At 56.1% G+C, this 20,755-nt stretch overlaps 1 protein-coding gene across 2 annotated transcripts; it reads right to left on the minus strand.

Moving 5' to 3' along the window:
- Positions 1-1,219: 1,219 nt before the first annotated feature.
- Positions 1,220-9,635, minus strand: LOC141935330 (acidic leucine-rich nuclear phosphoprotein 32 family member B). Of its 2 annotated transcripts, none has more exons than XM_074851453.1 (7): positions 9,481-9,635; positions 6,751-6,900; positions 6,129-6,251; positions 4,903-5,101; positions 4,484-4,602; positions 4,006-4,060; positions 1,220-3,158 (listed from the first exon to the last, which is right to left on the minus strand). In XM_074851453.1, the coding sequence occupies exons 1-7, from the start codon at positions 9,532-9,534 to the stop codon at positions 3,070-3,072; spliced, it is 789 nt and encodes a 262-aa protein (XP_074707554.1). In that variant the 5' UTR covers positions 9,535-9,635; the 3' UTR covers positions 1,220-3,069. The 2 variants fall into 2 exon arrangements, with proteins under 2 accessions (XP_074707554.1, XP_074707553.1); XM_074851452.1 differs by having other exon boundaries at positions 4,484-4,605.
- Positions 9,636-20,755: the final 11,120 nt, after the last annotated feature.

The following is a 20,755-nucleotide window of genomic DNA, read 5'->3' on the forward strand; positions in this document are numbered from 1 at the left end:
CGGGGGGCTTCGCCTTCCCACCTCCCCTGCCTGCGGCCCCCCCCCGATAAACCAAGCAGGGGGGCACAGAGCTGAGCCCCAGCACCCACAGCTCTGCCCCGTGGTGGGGGTCAGGAGGGGGCTGAGGGCCGCTTGGCTGGGGTGGCCGTGCCTTCCTCCCGCTACCCGGGCGAGCAGCATCCCACGCTGCCGCAGTTCCCTCCTGTCTGCACCCCTGTGCTGGGCGGCCTCGTCCCGGGGGAGTCACCGGCCCCTGGATGGAGACAAAGCGGGGGAAGCAGAGACCCAGCTGGACGGACAGACCAGGCCGGACAGACCAACTGCAGCTCCAGCGCCGCTGCCTCCGTGCACGGGAGCGAGCGGGAGGGCTCCTGGCTGCAGCGGGGCAGCCCCGCAGGCACCCATCTGGGAGGGGAGGGGGCGGCGAGGCTGTGTGTGAAATGGGGGGCCCTCACCTCAGGAGGAGGGCTGGGTAAGCAGGGCAGCAGCATGGGCAGGACTGGGGTGCAGCAGCCCCCCGAGGGGGGGGCGAGGAGAGGGGCTGGGAGCGGCCACGGCGCTGCTCTGCCTCCCAGCTCTGGGGCTGCCCCCTGCCCTGGTCCAGCACAGACCCCCCCTCACCCCCAGCCCAGAGCAGGGGGACAGATGGGCTGAAGAAAGAAGCCTGAGCTGAAGCCCCCCAGCTGCTGAGACCTGATGGAGCAGCAACTCATTACAGGGCCAGAGCAGGACCACACCGCCCCAGCAAGTCGAGGGACCCCTCCAGCCTTCAACAAGGGGGGAGCACCGTGGCATTGGGCACAGTTTGGACCCCTCCAGCCCCAAGGCAGCTGCCCAAACACCCAGCTTCCTCCCCCAGGGCAGCATGGGTGCCCACCCTAAAACCCGGCAGTGGGACCCATCCCCAACCAGAGGGGAGATGCAGAGCGCGCAGTCTGTGCCACCCCACCCCAGAGCCCCTGCTCCATCCCCACCCCTCGAGCAGCCCCGATGTGCCCAAATCAGCCCCACCAGCCCCCACTGCACTTACCAACATCCACCCAGCCTGGGGGGGGGCTCAGAGCAAAACCAGGCCGTGCTGGGGGCACCAGACAGTCACCGCTCCCAGGAGAGACTCAAGAAAAACCGCCCCAAAACTCCCACCACGTGTTCCTGCAGGCTGGGCTGCAGCAGGGGTGTTCCTAGGGCAGAGGCAGCGAGGACAACGTTCATTGCAATGGATTTTTAAAAACTGAAATCTTTATTAAAAGTTTTATCCAAATTTTGTAACAAAAGATACAAAAGGGCTGGAGATTCTTATTTCTGGGACTAGTCTGACCAATCAAAAACCTGACAGTTACTAGGCTAATATAAAATCCATACAATCTGCTAAAAATGCAGGGAAAAATTAGAAGTAACTGCTGCTCTGAAATTTCTTTTAAAAATTCCTTTAACATTTATAAGTTACTCAGTTTGCATTTTACAGGACTAGTTCTCCGAATGGTTACAGCTACTGTACAATGCAAGAGACGACAGCAAGAACAGAACAAAGCGACAGAAACTCGGCTGTGCCGCGACACACACCGCTGCTCTGAAGGAACCGCCGCGAGTCTTCGCCTCCGAGCGCCGGGTGCCCACAGATCGCCCAGAGCACCCCCCCGGGCCCACCACAAAGTGCCAGTGCGGAGACTCGACAGCGGGGGGGGGGGGCGAGGGGACGGACACACAGCGGTGACCTCCGCCCCAGCGCAGCTCGCCGGCACCCAGCACTGAGCAGCCGCCGGCCCTCGGGTGCCACGGGGCCAGTTCTCCCCAGAATGCGCTGGCTGGGCACCACCGGGCAAGGGGAGGGCAGGCAAGGGGTCAGAAACCCTCCGGCGGAGAGTTACACCCTTCGGGTGCCCCCCTTCCTCCTTCCAGCCACCGCAGGGCTGGGGGGGACGCGCGGCCGCGGCACCGTCCGTGCTCCCGCGGAGCGTAAAGACGAGGGGGAGCGAGCTGGATCTCTGATCGATGCACTTCTCTTCACGCTGAAAAGGAAAAGAGGATGCGTACACCAGGCTAGCACCGAGGCAACTGTCCAGAGCCGGTACTGGCGAGCAGAAGGACCCTGAGAATATAGAGGCTAACACGGTCTCCGGGGAACGCCGAGTTAGGTGCATCACAGTGATACTGGTTGAACGTGTTCTGTACAGTGCGAAATGGAGTTTGACAGAAGTGCAGTATCCCTTCACCTGCTATTTCCTACCTCTTCCTCAAGGCAGAGGCTGCTGCGGGGTGACAAGAAGCCTCGTCACAGCAAACAACCGCAAAAAAAAAAAAAAAAAAAAAAAAAAAAAAAATCAGACTGACTTGGAGATCCAAGTTATTAGGTGGCCACCAGGAAAAATACTCCAGTTTATAAAAAAAAAAATAGGAAAGCAAGTGCAGGGCTACTGCAAGGTGCATCATCAGAGGTACCAGGTCTTGCAAGCAGCCAACCCCCCTCCCCCAGACCCCAGGCACCCCACATCCCCAGCACTAAAGTATCTTCAAGCATCTCCAGAGATCACATCACCATGATTTCTGATCAGAGAGACCTCAGCGACCGTTCGCTTCGAGTCCATTTAGATGAACCAGATTTGCACCCACTGCTCAGGATGGCTCAAGCGTCTTCAGAAAGCTGGTCTGAGGGCATGCGCAGAGCAAACACGCCTTCTTGGCTGGCAGGCAGGGTGGCGAGCTGGAGCTCTGGGTCCAGTGTGGCAAGGCTGATTTCAGACACAAAAGATACCCTAGGAGGAAATTTTTTCTTTTTTTTTTTTTTTTCTTTTCTTTTTTTTTTTTTTTTTTTTTTTTTGCAAACTGCTGCACAAACCACAGAACGGAGAAAGCCTTTGGTCATGAGATACTTGTGAGAAAGTGAGCCTTGTATGGAAGATTCCCCTGAATGCCTACAGTATTCTACATCTTAAAAAAATATATTGTGGACGCTGCAGCCATACAAAGGGGGGAGGAGTGGGAGACGGGGATTTACAGTCTCACATAGACACAACGGGGAGGTTAAGACAAGCACAGTCATAGTCTGTAAAACTGATTGGCTCGCTGGGATCAGTCATCCTCATCGTCCTCTTCGTCTTCTGGATCTTCCTCTCCTTCATCCTCTAGATTTCGTTTTCTCTTTTCCCCTCGCGGAAGGTCTGCAAAAAGAGGTGAAGCATGAAGCTCTGCTCAGCCTTGCGGAACAGCATTTGAACGGCGGCTTCGAGCCGCGTCAGCCGCAGCTTGCTGGTGAACAAGCACAGACTAGACTGGCACCATTACGGAGCGGAGATCCACCCTGCCCAGTTTCTCACGGCACCCAGAAAAGCCTGGACTAGCACAAGACTTAACTATTTTCTGTGCCCTCCAAGCATCCCACATTTCAACAGCCACTTGAAAATGGGCTTTTTCTGTTGAGCACCCCCAAAAACGGAGCATCTGCAGAGTTCAATCACTTCTGACCAAGCTCATACAAGATCATTTGAAGTCACAGCAGCCACTGTTCTATCAACATTCATTCAGGTGTTCATAGTTTGTTATAACCAGAGGAGTTACAGCGAGAGGAAGCTCAGATCTATCCCCCTCTCTGCACCCAAGGAGAAAGGAACGTGTCTGCAGGAGCATTTCCTCGCACACACGCTGCTTACACCAGCTGCTGTGACAGAAGCCCGGCTCCTGCACGGACAACCAGTTCAGGCTACTTATAACTGGTCTTCCAGGCAATTTGTCTCTAATATTTGGCAGGCTCACCCAGCTTGGTTGGCATTAGGAGGCACTGAAACCTGTTTCCCCATCAGCACTGTGTGCCCCTTTGGTTGTAACCACTGCTCGACAGTCAGCTTAGGCATTAGCAACAGCTTCAGCGGTGCCCGTAAGCAGAAACGTGGCACTTTCTATCAGGGAAAAGCTGCAGGCAACAACAGCGCTGCCCTGAAGCTTGGGAAGCTCCACAAAACCAGCAAATGTGTGAGACCGTTGAGGCAAGTTTGTTAGGATTCAACTCACCATCATCAGCTTCATCTTCTTCATCATCCTCACCATCTTCCTCCTCATCTTCCTCCTGGAGTCAAAACAAGATGCTTTATTGCAAGAACCACAATCCCATGAGCGAGGTGTAACTCCACAGCAACATCTTCCTTCACCTCTGCTCCCGCCCTGCTCTCACCTCAGGTGACAGGTACCAGCCGAGCAGGGAGAAGCTGCCGGTTCCGAAACAGCTTCTTGCATCCCTATGAAGGGGACTGTCTGGCTTGAAGCCACGGAAGTCCCAGGCCAAGCAATAAACAAGTCTGAACTGGCAAACTGCAGACCCCAAGTCAAAAGGGGTACGGGAAAAGGCAGGGTGCGTGGCGGCACTCCTCGGATCTGCCCACCAAGAGGCATCTGTGACACCCGGCCAGATGTCACCAGATTAAGGGACAAACGTGCCACCAACCATAGCAACATGGTGCTGCAGATTTGTAGCGATGACAAAAAGCCTCACCTCATCATCTACTCCATCCTCCTCTTCTTCACCTTCCAGATCGTCATCTTCATCTTCTTCATCGTCAATGACTTCTTCATCCAAATCATCTTCCTCCTCATCATCGTCCTCTTCCTCACCTTCTACCAAAAGGAGAGGGAGGTAAGTGTTACGGTTCCCAAAGAGTCGCACCTCCAACCCACGCTACGCGAGCCATGGGCAGGAAACCAGAGAACAAGCACACACAGGGAGCGCCAGCAACAAGCCCCGTCAGCCTGCGGCAGGTCTCACTCCTTACACAGGCTGCCACAGGAGGGAGCGGGGTTACCCAGCCAGCCCCTGCTCTAGTGGCAAGTTACAATCAGCATTTAATTAGCAACACGCAGAAGGGGAAAAGGGGCTGTTCTCCGGTGAGAAAACCAAGAGGAGAAAATCCTCACCTTCCCCGTTCTCATACTCATCTTCCAGTCCATCCCCATCTGCTTCAGGGTCTGAGTCAGGGGCTTCCTGGTCATCAGCATCAAATCCATCCAGGTAGGTGAGCTGGGGCAGAAGGGTGAACACGCTCTCCCGGTAGTTGATGAGCATCGTCACCTCACAGTTGAAGAGGTCCAGACTATGGAGGTTTGGCAACTTTTTCTGCAAAGATCAATTTGTTGGGTTATTTGAAGATCAGGCAGCCATCAGAGGACAGCTGGTTTGCTACCCAGACCTAGTACAGAAGTGTCTCTGCATGCACTATTTGCACCATGTGCTGCTCCTCAGATGGAGAGAAGTTATTGCTCTTGCAAAGATTTCTTTTCAGCTCCTCTGTCCTAGTTTCCCCTCCTTGGAGCCAGCTCCCTGTGAAACCATTTGCAAATCTTACTCCCTTCTGAATGAGGTGGGCAACAAAGCACAGAAAGTCCAGCTGCCTCAGCAGGAGGAATCACTGAGCCGGACTCATCCTGCCCAAAACATCAGGCAAAATACCCAAAAGCACGATTCAGGGAGACCTGCAGACTGCGCCCAAGCGCCTTCCGGCGCAGCCACAGCAGCTGCCCCGCTCAGGCCGTCGCACCGCACACCAGGTCAAGCCAAGGAGGAGCAAAACAGATCCAAGCTCTTCCCAGAGGGGACGGAGGGACCAAAGGCAACAGCTGACGAGGCAAATGCCCTAGTTCAGACCTTTCAGCTACAGAGTCAGGATCACAAGGCAAGAGCCGCCTCTGGGGCGGTTCAGATGCAAGGGAACGCGCTGCAAGGCGTGCTGTGACAGCACCCCGGGTGAGAGGGTCCCAGCCCAGCACAACAGCACCTCGGGACTGATGCAGACACCCTCACTGGTGTCCCAGCAACTCATCTCCATGACACCCCAGGTGCCACCTACCTCAAACTGCATCCGACCCATTAACGGTCCTTTCTCAGATGGACACTGAGCACTGCATCCACAGTTTTACTCATCCAGCCCAATTTCATGCTTCTTTTAGCAACTGGCTGCTGGTTTTCCATACAGAGGAGCCATTAACTATTAGCCCAGCCTCAAATTGGACCCACTCATCTGTTCCCATCAGAACCACGAAGTGCTGTTGGAACAGTTACCAAGACGTTGGACTTCTGCTGCACAGACACGCTCCCCAAAGGAAACAACCTCATCCCTTAGATTCCAGCACAGCCTTCCACTCACCAAGGGCTCCAGGGTGTTGATGTCTTTGATCTTGTTGCCGCTTAGATTCAAGTGTGTCAGGTTAGGAGTTCTCTCTGCTAGAACTTCAAGGCCACCAGAAATCCTGTTATCACTCAGCTCCAGCTGCCAGGAGGGAATATCACATAGTCACAAAGTGTCTCAGCTTGTGACACAGGAATAAAATTGCCCTGAGAACCGGATTACAATGAGCACCCAAGTTCCAGGCCCTGTTCATCAGACCACGTGATAGAGCAGCAGTTCAAGTTTTCACTTGGAAGCCCTTTCCTGTGGTAACACAGCACTCCCAGCCACCTCTGTACTGCAGGACACGGGCACATGCTCTAAAACCCAAAATATTTATGATGTTACTGAAGCTTCTGACAGTAGCACAACGGCAAGAGAGAAAGGACCCTAAACACACCATGAGCTCAAAAGCATTCTGTTGCATACTAAAAAACAAAAAAAAAATCTCTCACTTGCTCAGGTTGTAGGCTACAGAGGAAAAAGCAAAATCAAATGGCCTTTTTCTGGCAAATACAGGAAAAACAGCTGTCACCAGGGACAGGGCAGCAGCAGTCTCAGAGCAAGGACTGCTGCAGATGGGAGCACAGGTCTGACTCACCTTCCGGAGTTTACTGAGTTTGGGGAGATTGGAGACGGACAACAAGTTGATGTTGATCATGCTGAGGAACTCCAGGTTCTCGAAATCTGAAGAGAGACCAACGATCTTCCCATCGTCCGAACGGCAGTTATCAAGAACCAGCTCCTTCACCTGCCAACAGAGACACCCAGCAGCTGTCACCCCACCCGGCTGAGCCTCACCTCCAGCCTGGCAAGCTGACACCAGGCAGAGGGACGGACATTTCAAAGCAGCACGTGTGTCTGAAGGTCCCCCTTACTCGCATCAAGGGACACACAAGATCTTAAAGCCAAGTAACTTTTGCGAGGGCACAAGGTGAGAATCCCTCACGGTGGTTGGGTCTTCACCCTTTAAGCACGAGCCATGTAACATGCGACTGCTGCACCACCCCACACCCTGTGGCTCCAGTCAAGGTCCACCTTCTCTGCTAAGAAGCACTAAGGAGCCGAACCATGAGGTTGCATCAGAACGTTTCACGCACAAGGCATCGAAAAGCTTTCAGTCACGCTTCAGGCTTCACTAACAAGGGGCCAAACAAGGTCATCTGGTTTTGTCCCCTTCAACTTTCTCCCTCACCGCCACTGGGGTGCTGGAAAACCTGCCTCCAGACGATTCATTTCCCTGTGACTGTCTCCACGCAGAGGTGACACATCTGCCTAGGCAGGTCTCTAAGCAGATGAGCTAAACCTCAGGCTCATAGTGCAGATCCACTAATGGCATCTAATATTTTGCCCAGCACAGACTACACACACAGAAGCCATCGCTACCTGGTAATTCAGCACAAAAATAACCCCCCCTGTGGCTTTAGGACCATGAAGCACCAGCACAGAACTGCTCCCCCCCTATAAACACCCGAGGGTAAACATCTCCCTCTCCCCCAAAGCTCAGGTCAGTGCTCAAGCCCCAGCTCTCACAGGCCACTTCCAAAACTTACTTTTACCCCACACATTCTTCACAGCAGGATGCAAAAATTAGCCTTGGCCAGAAGGCTCGTGACGCTCTCCAAAATCCTCCTTCACAGTGTTCCCATTCTACCTCTCTTGCTCAGATCAGCCAACTATTAGGGAGTCATTTTAAAAACCACTTTGCCTGGCTGGCAGCTGAGTTTCAGGCTTGCCGTGCCATCCTCACAGCAGAAGCTCCAGACAAATTAATGCTTAAAACTCCACAAGTGGCATCACTGGTCAGGGCTCGCTTGAGCAGCAAACAGGCTGAGCCAGGAGTTTTGTAGCTGAGCTCATTTTGCTCCCAACACCCCAGACAAGCCTCCAACTGAACCGAGACTCAGCACGGTGGGTGGAAAGGTAGCCCAAGCCAGCCTTCTGCTGCTGTTGCTGTGCTGGTGCGGGCGCAGAGGCGAGCCTGAATGTCACCAGGTTATGAACTAACCTGGCTGAGACCAGCTTTAACCCGGCCCAGAGCCCTGTCCCGCATCGCGGAGCAAGCTCTGCAGCAGCACGAAGCAACCAGGACGGCTCCTACGAGCAGGAACGCTGGCTCACAGCGGCTGTGGTCCCAGGGCACGCCCGCCCCGGCCCCGCTCGCCTCTGCAGCCTGTCAGTCCCTCAAATTCCCGGTGTCGAACGAGAGAAGACCCACAGCTCGCGGCCTCAAATTGTTCTCGTCCTGCAAATCCCTCTGCTATCCGCAAAGCAGCTTTAATCTCTACCAAAAGCTCCACTCCCAACCCTTTTTCCTCACGCCTGACTTCGGGCCGCCCACGGCCGCCCGCTGCCCCCACAGGCCGGGTGACAGCCACCAGCCATCTCCTGCGAGGCGGCGAGCGGGGCCGCCGGCCCGGCCCAGATAAGGGGCGGCCGCTTTTCCGAGGCCGAGCCGCTCCCGGGGCGCAGGCCCTGAAGGATGAAGCGAAACGCTTCGAGCGGCTGCGAAGCCCCGGGCCTGGCCCCACGGCTGAGGGGAGCGGGCGGCGGCGAGCGGAGGCGAGGCGGCCGCGGGGCCCGGGCGGCGAGAGCGGCTCGGCCGCCACCTCAACCCCTTCCCCAAGCGAGGGGGAAGCGCAGCTCCGCTCTCCGGGCCCGCGCCCCGGTACCCCGCTCCTCCCCGCCCCGGGCCTCCGGGGCAGGCCCTGCTCGGGCCTCGCACCGCCGCTGCCCGCCGGGACACCCCGTGCCCGCCCGGCGCGGAGGCGGCTCTGACAGCGCGGCCCCCAGAGCTCCGGGAGGCGGGGGGGAGCCCCCGGCCCGGTCCGCCTCCCCCGGGCGGAGCAGGCCCCGCGGGGAGTCCGGGCCCCGGCGGGGCGGGCCGGGGCAGGCCCGGGCGGCCGCTAACATGGCCGAGCCGCCATGGCTGCGCGGGGCCGCCCCGGCCTCGCTCGGCGGTTCCGGCGCGGCAGGAGCCGGCCCGGCCCGGCCCGGCCGCCCACCCCCTCCTCACCCCGCCACCCACCGCCCCCCGCTGCGGGGCGGGACGGGCCGGGACCGGCCGCCGCCCCGGGCCGGGCCGGGCCCCGCCGCGCACGTGCGCGCCGCCATGCCGGGGGGGGGGGGGGGGGGGGGGGCAAAGCTCCTCACCGCCGCTCTCCGCACCCCCCAACGGCCGCCCCCCTCAGAGACCCCCCCCTCCCCGCCGTGCGGGACCCCCGCGGGCCGCCCCAACCCCTCCTCGGTCCCCGCCGCAGCACGTGCCGGCCCGGTCCCCATCCTCCCCCCCTCCTCCCGCCTCCGCCACGCGCTCTATGGCCGCGGGTACCTCGCCCGGCTTCTTATTACGCAGCTCCAGCGTCAACCGCTTCTTCATCTCCATCCTCCCGCCGCCGCCCCGAGCCCAGCTCCCCGCGCCGCCCCGAGCTCCCCGCGCCGCTCCCGCTCCCGCCGCCCCGCCCCGCTCCCGCCGCCTCCCGCCCGAGCCCGCGCGCGCCGCCGCCGCCGCCCGGCAGAGGAAGGCGCCAACGGCAACAAAGGCGGCGCGCGCCGCGCCCCCTGCCGGCCGCCCCCGCCCTCCCGGCAGCGCCCCCTGCCGGCCCGCCCCGCCCCGCCGCGCTGGGGCGTCGTCCCCCCCCCCACCCCCCCCGCCCCCGACCCGGTGCCGCGGCCCCAGCCCCGGGCGCCATGTTGCCGTCTGCAGCGCCATGTTCTCATCCCCGACCACCGCGCTCCCATCCCCCGGCTCCACGTCCCCATCCCCAGGCTCCATGTTCCCTTCTCCAGCGCCATGTTCTCATCCCCGACCACCACGTCCCCATCCCCAGGCTCCATGTTCCCATCCCCAGGCTCCACGTTCTCTTCTCCAGCACCATGTTCTCATCCCCAACCATCACATTCCCATCCCCAGGCACCACGTTCCCATCCCCAGGTTCCACGTTCCCATCCCCAGCCACCATGTTCCCATCCCCAGGCTCCCCATTCCCATCCCCAACCACCACATTCCCATCCCCAGGCTCCATGTTCCCATCCCCAGGGTCCACACTACCATCCCCAGGCTCCATGTTCCCTTCTCCAGCGCCATGTTCTCATCCCTGACCACCACGTTCCCATCCTCAACCACCACATTCCCAGCCCCAGGTTCCACGTTCCCATCCCTGGCCACCATGTTCCCATCCCCAGGCTCCACACTACCATTCCCAGGCAACATTTTCCCTTCTCCAGCACCATATTCCCTTCTCCAGTACCATGTTCTCATCCCCAACCACCACATTCCCATCCCCACGCACCACACTACCACCTCCAACCACCATTTTCCCTCCTCCAGCACCATGTTCCCATCCCCAGACACCACGTTCCCATCCCCAGGAGCCATATTCCCATTCCCAGACACCACGCTCCCATCTCCAGCGCCACATTCCTGTCCTCAAGCTCCACGTTCCCATCCCCAGGAGCCATATTCCCATCCCCAGACACCATGTTCCCATCTCCAGCGCCACACTCCTGTCCTCAAGCTCCACGTTCCCATCCCCAGGAGCCATATTCCCATCCCCAGACACCACGTTCCCATCCCCAGGCCTCCTCTTTCAGCCGCTGCTGAGGCTACGCCTGCCAGCAGTGCCATGGCCGGGGAGGCAGATAAAGCTGGGGTGTTGGTCAGACTTTCTGCTAACGGAAGGACGAGATAACAGTGGGAACTCCCTCGTCACTGGGAGGGTTACGATGATGTTTTTCCTTTCTCTCATCTGATGGGCAGCCCACAGAGGCCTGTGGCTCGCCCTGGCCAGGGCTTCACTCCGGCTGCAAACACAGCGAGCTGGGAATTCCACCATCATGAGCCGGGCAAGGCGAGGGTTAGCCCGGCAGCCCGGGAGGTTCATGGCTGCGGGACCGCCTGGCCCAGGTGGGGCTGCCAGGCCCAGCTGTGTTTAAAAGGTGCAATGGAGCTGGTGGGACTCGCTGCACAGGGCTGGGGAAGGTCCCCCACCACGACACCGTGCCACCATTCCCAGGGACCCCACGCAGGAGGATTCCTGCAGGATGTGGGCACTGCTGGCAATGACTTCATTAAAAATTATCTTAAAAAATACCCAGAGAAATCTCTCTGATCAACGACCAAGCCTCCAAGTAAACAGGAACACGAGGGCTCGCAGGACCAGCCTCATAGTCCCTCATTGTCCCCTTTGGCAGCAGGCCACTGGCTTGCCTTGTATGGGAGGAAATGACTTTCTGGTACATTGCAGTTAATTTTTGCCAGTTGGCTCTAACATGAGCCTTATTTTATTAGGAGTAGCAAAATGAAACAGCAACATTCAGCAGAGGGGTTTAAGCTCCAAAGGGGCCAAACCCAGGGGGTTTTTTAAGAGTAGATAAGGGACATGTCCATGAAGAAAAACTGCCTTTAACATCGGTGCATTTTTTGCATCTCTCTGATCCCCCCTGCTCCCTCACTGACCACCGCTCAGTTTCTCCAGCCCAGCTTCATGCCAGAGAGCTCCCGGTGCTCTGCCGTGGGGCAAGCAGCCCGCGGGGCACCGCACCAGTCACCCCTCTTCTCGGTGTGCCCCGAAGGAGCTCCCCCTGAAATGCCCAGCACTGGGGCTGCGAGGAGGTGGGCAGATGCTGTGGAGGACAAGACGCGTGGCGGGGGCTCTAAAGGAGCCAGGAGAGCAGCGATGGCAGGGACGGGCCTTCTGCGAGGCTCAGAGCATCCTCTTACTGCCCTGTCTGGGTCAAACACAATCCCAAGGCTGAAGCAGCAAGCGGGTCAGAGAATCAGAGAATCATTGAGGTTGGAAAAGAAAGACCTTTAAGATCCTTGAGTCCAACCGTAACGGCGTCCCTCCTTTGCAGGGTGAACCCAGGCTCGTCTGACCCTTTTGACTTCACCGAGACCTATCCGGGAGGGAAGAGCAGGTCCCGGCACCCGAGGGGTCCCCGGATCTCCCCCTCCGAGCCCCCCACTGGCTACAGCAGCAGCTTCAGCAGGCTGCCCCTGGGCAGAGCAGCTGGGAGATGAGCGGAGAGGTCCCCCCTTGCTGATCTGCATTTGTTTTAAGGTCTCTTTCATGTACTCTTTGAGGCTCGTTTCCTGTTCTTTGTAGAAAACAATGCTCCCCCCCCATCCCCGCCCGTCCCAGGGTGGCTTTATCTCCCCTCCTGTGGGCTGCACTCCCCCGAGAGCTGAGCTTTATGTTTGTCTTAAAATACAAAACCCTGCTCTGATATAACCGAATTGATTTTAAAGCTGCGTCTGGTATTTGATGTCTGGTAGATGCATTTAAACTGATCTAGATTTTCTATGTTTGGGCAGATTAACGTGAAGCTGGTAATTTACTGTGCAAGTGACAGCGACTGGAAGGCTGGACTGTAAATGCTGACATGGATTGAAATTCAGGTCTGGAGCTTTTCACGCAAGCTGGAGCACAGATGCTCGGAATAATATATTATCTGTCTATTATACAACACAATATTATCTGCTTGTGTTTTGCACTGCTTTAACTACTTCATTCCTAGCCCAGTGCCTTCTGAAAGTGAATCCTGCATAAACGGGCCATTACTGCTGTCTGTGCCGCAAGGACCTTCTCACCAGGCTGAACTTTCTTGTCCTCAAAACAGTGCCAAGATTGACCCGGATGTCCTGGTGGCTGTAGATCCTGCTGGGATATACTGGGATCCGGCTGCAGGACTGCGATGGGGGTCACCAAATCAGCTGCAGCAGCTTCTCTGGCGGGAGCCAGGAGCTGCGCAAGCCCCCGGCCAGAGCTGGTCCCTGCACGGCTGAGCTGTTCCACCAAGGTGACTTGCTCCAGAGACCTTCGGGGAGGTTTGGGGATCATAGAATCATAGCCTGGTTTGCGTTGGAAGGGATCTTAAAGATCATCTAGTACCAACCCCCCTGCCAGGGGCAGGGACACCTTCCACTAGCCCAGGTTGCCCAAAGTCCCGTCCAACCTGGCCTTGAACATTTCCAAGGAGGGGGCAGCCACCACTTCTCAACTGGATGTCTGGTGGGCTCCCGTAGCTGGAAGATGTGATCAGGCAATTTCACTGAAGATTTACAAGCCAATAAGGCATCAACCTGGGAGACCAAAAAAACCCCAGTGCCCACACGCACCCCAACAACCCCCCAAACACCAGGCAAATAAGGTCAACACAGCCCTCGGTAGCCTTTAGAAGAAATTCCCATGAATTTGGCTTGTTTGTTTCGCTGGTGGAAATCGGGGATCTAAAACCTGCAGGGCCTGGTGTGCTGGGCTCCCGGGGACCTCCCGTCTCCCCGCTTCCCGAGCCCCGGCGGCTGTCCCCGCTGCAGAGTGGCCCCGGTGCCGGCAGAGGGAAGCATCCCCCCGGCCATGCGGGGAGCGGGGCCCCGGCGGCCCGGTCAGGGCCCCTTGGAGCCTGGAGCCCGGCCCTGACGGGTCCTGGGGAGGATCCGGAGCGGGGGAAGCGGGGGCAGGAGCAAACACCTCTGCAGAAGAAGAGCTTGAGCGTGGCTGGAGTCCGCGAGGTGCCGCCGGGCAAAGTGGTGCTGACCTGGGGTAAAGCCAGAGCTGGCGCCTCCCGCCTGGGCTCCGCAACCCTTGTCCAGGGGATGCACGACCGCCAGGCAGCATTTCATATTTCATATTTTGGGGCAAGACAGAGGCGCCCAAAGGGTTTGGATGGCACAGCCTCCCTCCAGGCACCTGGTAGAAGTGCCAGAAACAGGAGTTATTGTCTGGGGGCTCACGAGAGGCAGCAGGGAAAAGGAACCACTTCCAGAAAGAGATGTGTCTGCGTTCACCTCTGCCTTTCTGAGAGGGTGCAGGATTAGTACCAGAGAGAGAGCCAGGATTAGTACCCAAGCAAAGAGAGAGGTATGGGGCTGGCACTCCAGTTTACGCACAGTATTTCCCCAGTGTAAGATAAAGTCATGATTCTCTCATATTTGCAGTGTTTTTGCTTTATTGGTGATTCTCTTAACAGTGCGTCGGGGATATCAGCCTGTCTCCTTTGAGCTTTCTGCACAGCAAGGGCCTCGCAAGCCGTGTAGTTTGCACCTTAATATTTTATCAGCCAGCCAGGAATCGAAAAAAAAAACTCCAACCATTCTCCCTGGAATTTGCCCGTCGTGTCCTGTCCCTCATGCCAGTCTGTACCTGGTTTGAAACACCCAAGGGGCAGGCAGGTTCCTTCGGACTCTCTGAATATGGGGCTCATTATGCCAGTCCAGGGGCTCCTCAGCCCAGGGTGGCTTGTTCTCTCTGCTCTGCAGTAGTTATCTTTGCCCTGCAGTAATTAGCTGCGGATACTGGCATTTTTATGCAGCGTAACCATATAACAACACTCAGCTCCTATCTGAGAGCAGATCTGGAGGCACCTCGCAGATCGCTATTTGAACTTTCCGACAGGGAAGCTGAGCTGTGTAGCGGGGAAGGTATTTATCCACCATCACCCTGCAGAGACCCAGTGCCCTTTGGACCAGCTTCTCCCAGTAAATACACTCAGCATCATTTCCATCGCAGTCAGTGCCTTGGAAACACGGGGTGGGGGTGGGTCCAGCTGCAGCCCCAGGGCAGAGGGGATGTACCTGGGGTGGGATCTGGGGAGATGGGGCTGCCTTTGGCCAGGCGGGCACTGTCCCCACCTCACCCCCACGAGCAGTTACCACCTCCAAGCTGCCCCAGCACCCCCCAGGCTCTTTGCAATATTTGATAAAAAAAGAAGGAGGATGGTGGATAATGACTGTTTTTACCAGCTCTGCAGTGTCTCCCAGCTCAGCTGGACCAAGCAGTAACAGCGCCAGGAACTACCATCACGGCTGTTACTGCTTTGCACTACCGCAGGATTTTGGATCCCCTGTGCAGGAGCCAACACCCAGAGAGACCACAGAGAAAACCTGTCCCAAGGAACTACCACAGAGAAAATCTGTCCCAAGGAACTTACAAAAAGCATGTGACAGGTGGGAAACGGACTTCAGGTGCCTCAGGCCCCAGGATGCACCCCTGATGTTAGGGTTAAGCAATGCTGGGTCTGCTGGGATGGACACCTCCAGGGAACCCCATGAAACACCCCGCATCCCCCCCAAGAGCTGCAGCGGACACTTCAGTCCAGAAGGACAACACGTGAAGCAAACAGGCACAAACTTTGTGTGCAGGGTTCTCAAATGCCACCCCTCTTTGCTTCGTATCTCAAATATACACAGTTGAAACAATATCTGCCTCCTCCTTCAGAATATCACCAAGACTCATGGCATCTCTGCATCATTTTCCTGCCACCCAGATTATGCTTCAACTGCCTCAGGTCTCAGCCAGCTCATGACCTTTCCATGCAGCGTGGGCATCGATGGGTGAACCCTGAGGTCTTACCCTTCTCCGGTCTGGGCTTACACACCTCGCTACCTCCCAGCTCTGATGCTGCAAAAGTTCCTGCTTACAGGCTTAAAAATCCCGCGCCTCCACCTATTTTGGAGAATTTCTGCAAACAGGCAGGAAAAATCAGGATTTCTCAGTTTGTTATCACACCGCTGCTCAGTCAGACCTGCACTTGCCCATAATTTGCAAAGTTTGTGCTAATATTCTGGTTATTTGCAGGAGTAACATCACAATTAGAGCATCCCTGGATGAACTGGAGTTCCTTCTCATCACCTCCGCGATGCCAGAGCATGAGGGGGCCGCTGTGCTCTGCTCACAGGCTGCGGTGAGATTTCAGGGCATGAAAATAGGATTTGGGAAACTCCGCTCTTTGGGAAATAGTCCCATGGGTGCCACCGGGAGAGGCGTGCTGTGGGTGGGATCGCTCCCCAGTTCCCATTCCAGTTTCCCAGTCTTGACAGGGCTGCACTGGGGAGATCGGCAAGGACCTAGCCTGGAGGCTGCGTTCCCAGAACAGCCTCCTCCTCCATCACTGACTGTTGTGCAACCCTCTCACCTTCCCTGCAAAGGGTGTGGGCAGAAACCCTCGCAGGTGGGTGCTGCTTGGGGTGCAGCTGAGCTTGGGAAACCGCTCTGCACCGGCACCGAAGCACGGGAGAGCCCCGCGGGCTCCCTCCTTCGCCCCGTGCCGGGCACACGCTGCAGCCTCGCATGCCCCAGCTGCGGCCGCACGACGGCACGGTGTTGGCCCCTCGCACGCCTCGCGTGCCTTCGGAGATGGGACAGGGTGGTCAGGTCAGGCCGGAGGCAGGCAGGGACGATTTTACACCTCAGAGCTATTTTGGAGCCAAACTCAGCCCTGATGCAAGCAGGAAGTCAAGAGAATTGCACCAACCTGGGGCTATTTTGGGCCCTTCAGATTCACCTCTGAGTTGCCTGCAGACTCTTAAACTCTCAGGACTAGTTGGTTTTATTATTTAGAGACAGTTTTTAGTCCCTCTGTGTTCCCAGGGAAAGCTGGAAATTAAAAAAGTGAACAACAGTCAAGAAATGGGGAGTTATTAAATGAATAAAGATGTCTATGCCGGCGTGGGAAGTGCCAGCCAGAGAGGGACCTGGGGGTGCTGATTGATAGCCGGATGAACAGGAGCCAGCAGTGTGCCCAGGTGGCCAAGAAGGCCAATGGTATCCTGGCTTGCATCAGAAATAGTGTGGCCAGCAGGGACAGGGAAGGGATCTGACCCCTGTGCTCAGCACTGGTGAGGCCGCCCCTCGATGTCTGGGTTCAGTTTTGGGCCCCTCACTCCAAAAAGGCCATTGAATGACTCGAGCGTGTCCAGAGAAGGGCAACGGAGCTGGTGCAGGGTCTGGAGCACAGGTCTGATGGGGAGCGGCTGAGGGAACTGGGGGGGTTTAGTCTGGAGAAGAGGAGGCTGAGGGGAGACCTCCTGGCCCTCTCCAACTCCCTGAAAGGAGGGTGCAGAGAGGGGGGATGAGTCTCTTGAGCCAGGTAATGAACGATAAGACAAGAGGGAATGGCCTCAGGTTGCACCAGGGAAGGTTTAGACTGGATATTAGGAAGTATTTCTTTCCAGAAGGGGTTGTTGGGCGTTGGAATGGGCTGCCCAGGGAGGTGGTGGAGTCCCCATCCCTGGAGGTGTTTAAGAGTAAGGTTGACTTAGCGCTGAGGGATCTGGTGTAGTTGGGAACTGTCAGTGTTAGGTCAATGGTTGGACTAGAGGAGCTTCAAGGTCTTTTCCAACCTAGACGATTCTGTGATTCTGTGGGAAGGGATGGATGTTCAATGGAAGGTGCGTTCCCAACCAGCTTCTCCCCAGAGTTTGACCCCTCAGTTGTCCATGTTTGGTGACTGCCAGCAGTGTCCCTGGGGCCACCAACAGATCAGCGCTGGCAAAACCCATCAAATGGCATCAGAAGCTTCCTGCGGAGCAGACCACAGAGCAGGAGCCGTCTTCAGGGGTGCCTCCAGCTCTGCGTTAAGGCCACCAAGAACAGGATCTGCAGGATAGTGGGGTGGTCTTGATGTGAACACGTTTTATTGTGCTGGCAGCTGTGCTCAGACCACTGCCTGGGCACGGGCACTCAGACAGAGGCTGGTAAGTAGCTCGCAGGAGGACACAAGCACCGGTTGTTATCTGCAGGGCTTGAGTTTGAATCACAAGGGACACTCTCTGCTATGAGCAGATCTCATCTGCTCTCAGAAATAAGAGGGAGGTTTGTGCCAGGCGGTGGCTGCAGCAGGATGGAGACATTTTTCCTTGTGGTCTCAGAGCCCAGGCGCCAAACTGAGAATGAAGAGAGTGGGACACGGCCCCTGCTCCACCCCTGCTGGATCTGCTCTGTGGCTGCTGACGGTGTTTCTGTGCCCTTCTCAGGCTTTGCTATTTCAGGTGACAAGCTCTTCCAAGAGGTTTTTCTAGTGGTGCTTCTAAGCGTCACCATGTCCTTGTTATAAGAATCCCTCTTGTCTGCCTAGGAGGCACTCACACCAATTTCTGTTTTCAAAATAATACACACAGAGAGACTGTGTTAAATATTCGTCTCCCTTTATTTCTGTAGGCAGACAGAGGTTTCAAAGCATCTGGGATGGGACGTGCTTCTTTGAATAGAGATGGGAAACTAGACAAGGCACAGGGATGAGCACTGGGAACGACTGGGGTGGGACGGGGAGGTTGCAGGGAGATGCAGCGAAGGGGCCTGGAGGACGGGAGCAGGGAACAGCTACACATGATTTCCCACTCCAGAAGTGGCCCAGCTGGAGGGCACCCAATGCAGCCACCAGGCAGTAGATGGGCAAAAGGAGGTACTTTTTCACCCAGCACCTAATTAAACTGGACCTCACTACCATAGGATATGACCTAAGAAAATAAACCTTTAAAAGCTTGAGATAAACGTATGCAGGATTGGTTTGTTCTGACTGGTTAAACGTGATGGTCCAGGACCTCCAGCTAAGGAAGTATTAAGTCACTGACCACCAGAAGATGGGGCAGGATTATTTCCTGCTTGTGTTCCTTCTTATATTCCCTCCAACAGACCAATACTACCACTGACAGGGTCTGAGGCAAACCTGTGGTCTGCCTCCTTAGGCATTAAAAGTTTTAACGAAGGCACTAATTCCCCAGGCTCTACCCCATCCTTCACCATGAACCGAGACGAAGCTTCTCCCTTCCTGAAACAGAGACGGCAGCTCCTGCTTTCCACCCAGAGTAAAGAGGGGCCGGGGGCTCTCCCCCTTGAGTACTCAGAGACAGCCCTGAATGAAAAAGTTTCTGGTTCCCAGGGTGACGCAATTAAGTCTCGCAGAACTTGCACAAACCATCGCTTTCTCCTGCCAAAGCTTTGCGCCACTCTCAGAAAGGATTGCAGCGTTAGATAAACACATCTACCTGGGTGCAAAACTCCTGCCAGCTGTGATGAAAAGCTGCAGGCTCAGCCCAAGCAAAAAGGAACTTTCTCTTAATTTCTCTTCTTGCCCCTCACTCCAAAAAGGCCATTGAATGACTCGAGCGTGTCCAGAGAAGGGCAACGGAGCTGGTGCAGGGTCTGGAGCACAGGTCTGATGGGGAGCGGCTGAGGGAACTGGGGGGGTTTAGTCTGGAGAAGAGGAGGCTGAGGGGAGACCTCATGGCCCTCTACAACTCCCTGAAAGGAGGGTGCAGAGAGGGGGGATGAGTCTCTTTAACCAAGTAATGAGTGATAGGACAAGAGGGAATGGCCTCAAGCTGCACCAGGGAAGGTTTAGACTGGATATTAGGAAGTATTTCTTTGCAGAAGGGGTTGTTGGGCATTGGAATGGGCTGCCCAGGGCAGGGGGGGAGTCCCCATCCCTGGAGGTGTTTAAGAGTCAGGTTGACCCAGCGCTGAGGGATCTGGTGTAGTTGGGATCTGTCAGTGCTGGATTAACGGTTGGACTAGATGATCTTCAAGGTCCTTTCCAACCGAGATGATTCTGCGATTCTGTGATTCATCTTCTTCCATTTTCACTCCTTTCTTGAGAGTCGAGATTCCTGGAAGTAAGAAAGGGTGAAAAGTTGCTCGATGCTGGGGTTTGGTTTGGCAAGAGGTGCCTCCCTGCTCTGTGTCTGCTACATTCAAAACCGTCCAGGACTCGGGGCAGCCCTCGCTGTGTCTCTGGCCCACACCTAAGTGGGAGAGCCCTGGTTGTGCTGTTACAGCACGGCCAAGAATAAGGTGATTTTTCTCTCTCCTGATTTAGATAGCTTATACTTTCATCTACAAGAAGGGGAGAATGAGAAAAGTCTCTGCTTAGCCCCTGCACATCCAGCAGCTCCTGCTGAGTCACATGAGCCAAAGTCTGCAGCGTATACACAACTGCACTGAGAGGTGCATGTGACAGATGACAGCACTGGGAGAACTTCCTTTAATTATCACTGTTATTGCTGTTACGATTAGCAATTAAGGCATTTGTTTTAAACCTGTCTGTATTTCAAAACAAGCACGAGGTGGTCAGATTGGCAAAGACTATTGGGTTAACTGGTATGGCATCCTGCCTGCAGTAAGGATAATAGAGTGCCTGCCTGATTGCTCAATGATGATGGATTGGTGGGGAATTTCTCTTGGACCCTGAGACCAAGCCTCTGGGATCTGACACAGCTTGTGTCTGCTCCTCTGGAGGCTGACTTGCACAAGTACCGGGGCCACGATGTTGTAAAGAGCAGGTGTTTCAGACATTTGAATCTTTAAAGCCACACCTCGCGTGGGGTGTTATCTGTCTTTGCTGTTGCTACTGATGCTTTTTGGTTGCCTGGAGCCCCTGCCCTACCTGGGGGAGAAACACAGACATTTAGAGCTCTGCAGATGTGAATAAGAACGGGTACATTGCTCCCGGTAGGCTATGCAGCAGCAATGGAGACAAATGCTTTCATCTGGCTGTGTAAAGCACATCCAGCTTTAGCATGTCTCCTGCTGCTGTTATTATTTCTTCCAGACCGCAATTTGCTAAACAGCTTCCAAACCAAGCAGAGGACACGATTCCTGCCCTGTGGAGCCATGAATGATGGGGATTATCTAACTGTTCAGCATTAGCAAGGCTCCCAGGTCACCTGCCTGTGTTTTTATACCTGGAAGCATGAAATTGCAGCCTTGGAGCTAAAGTCATGTACCAAAAGCAGCAGGACGGAGCCTGCCCAGGCTGCTTCAGGGCCTTCCTGGACACAGGCAGAGCGATGCAGCAGGGCACTGGTGAGCCAGAATGTCTGGGTTCCC

Source organism: Strix uralensis, chromosome 27 (assembly GCF_047716275.1).
Source record: "Strix uralensis isolate ZFMK-TIS-50842 chromosome 27, bStrUra1, whole genome shotgun sequence".
Classification (NCBI taxonomy): domain Eukaryota; kingdom Metazoa; phylum Chordata; class Aves; order Strigiformes; family Strigidae; genus Strix; species Strix uralensis.

Bases quoted from the DNA above. Each gene is read 5' to 3' on its own strand.
- LOC141935330 (XM_074851452.1), bottom strand. From the start codon at position 9,534: ATGGAGATGAAGAAGCGGTTGACGCTGGAGCTGCGTAATAAGAAGCCG. The intron at 5,102-6,128 runs GTGAGTGGAAGG...TGATCTTTGCAG, and splicing joins TCAACACCCTGGAGCCCTTG to AAAAAGTTGCCAAACCTCCA. The intron at 4,606-4,902 runs GTGAGGATTTTC...TCCTTTTGGTAG, and splicing joins TGAGTATGAGAACGGGGAAG to AAGGTGAGGAAGAGGACGAT.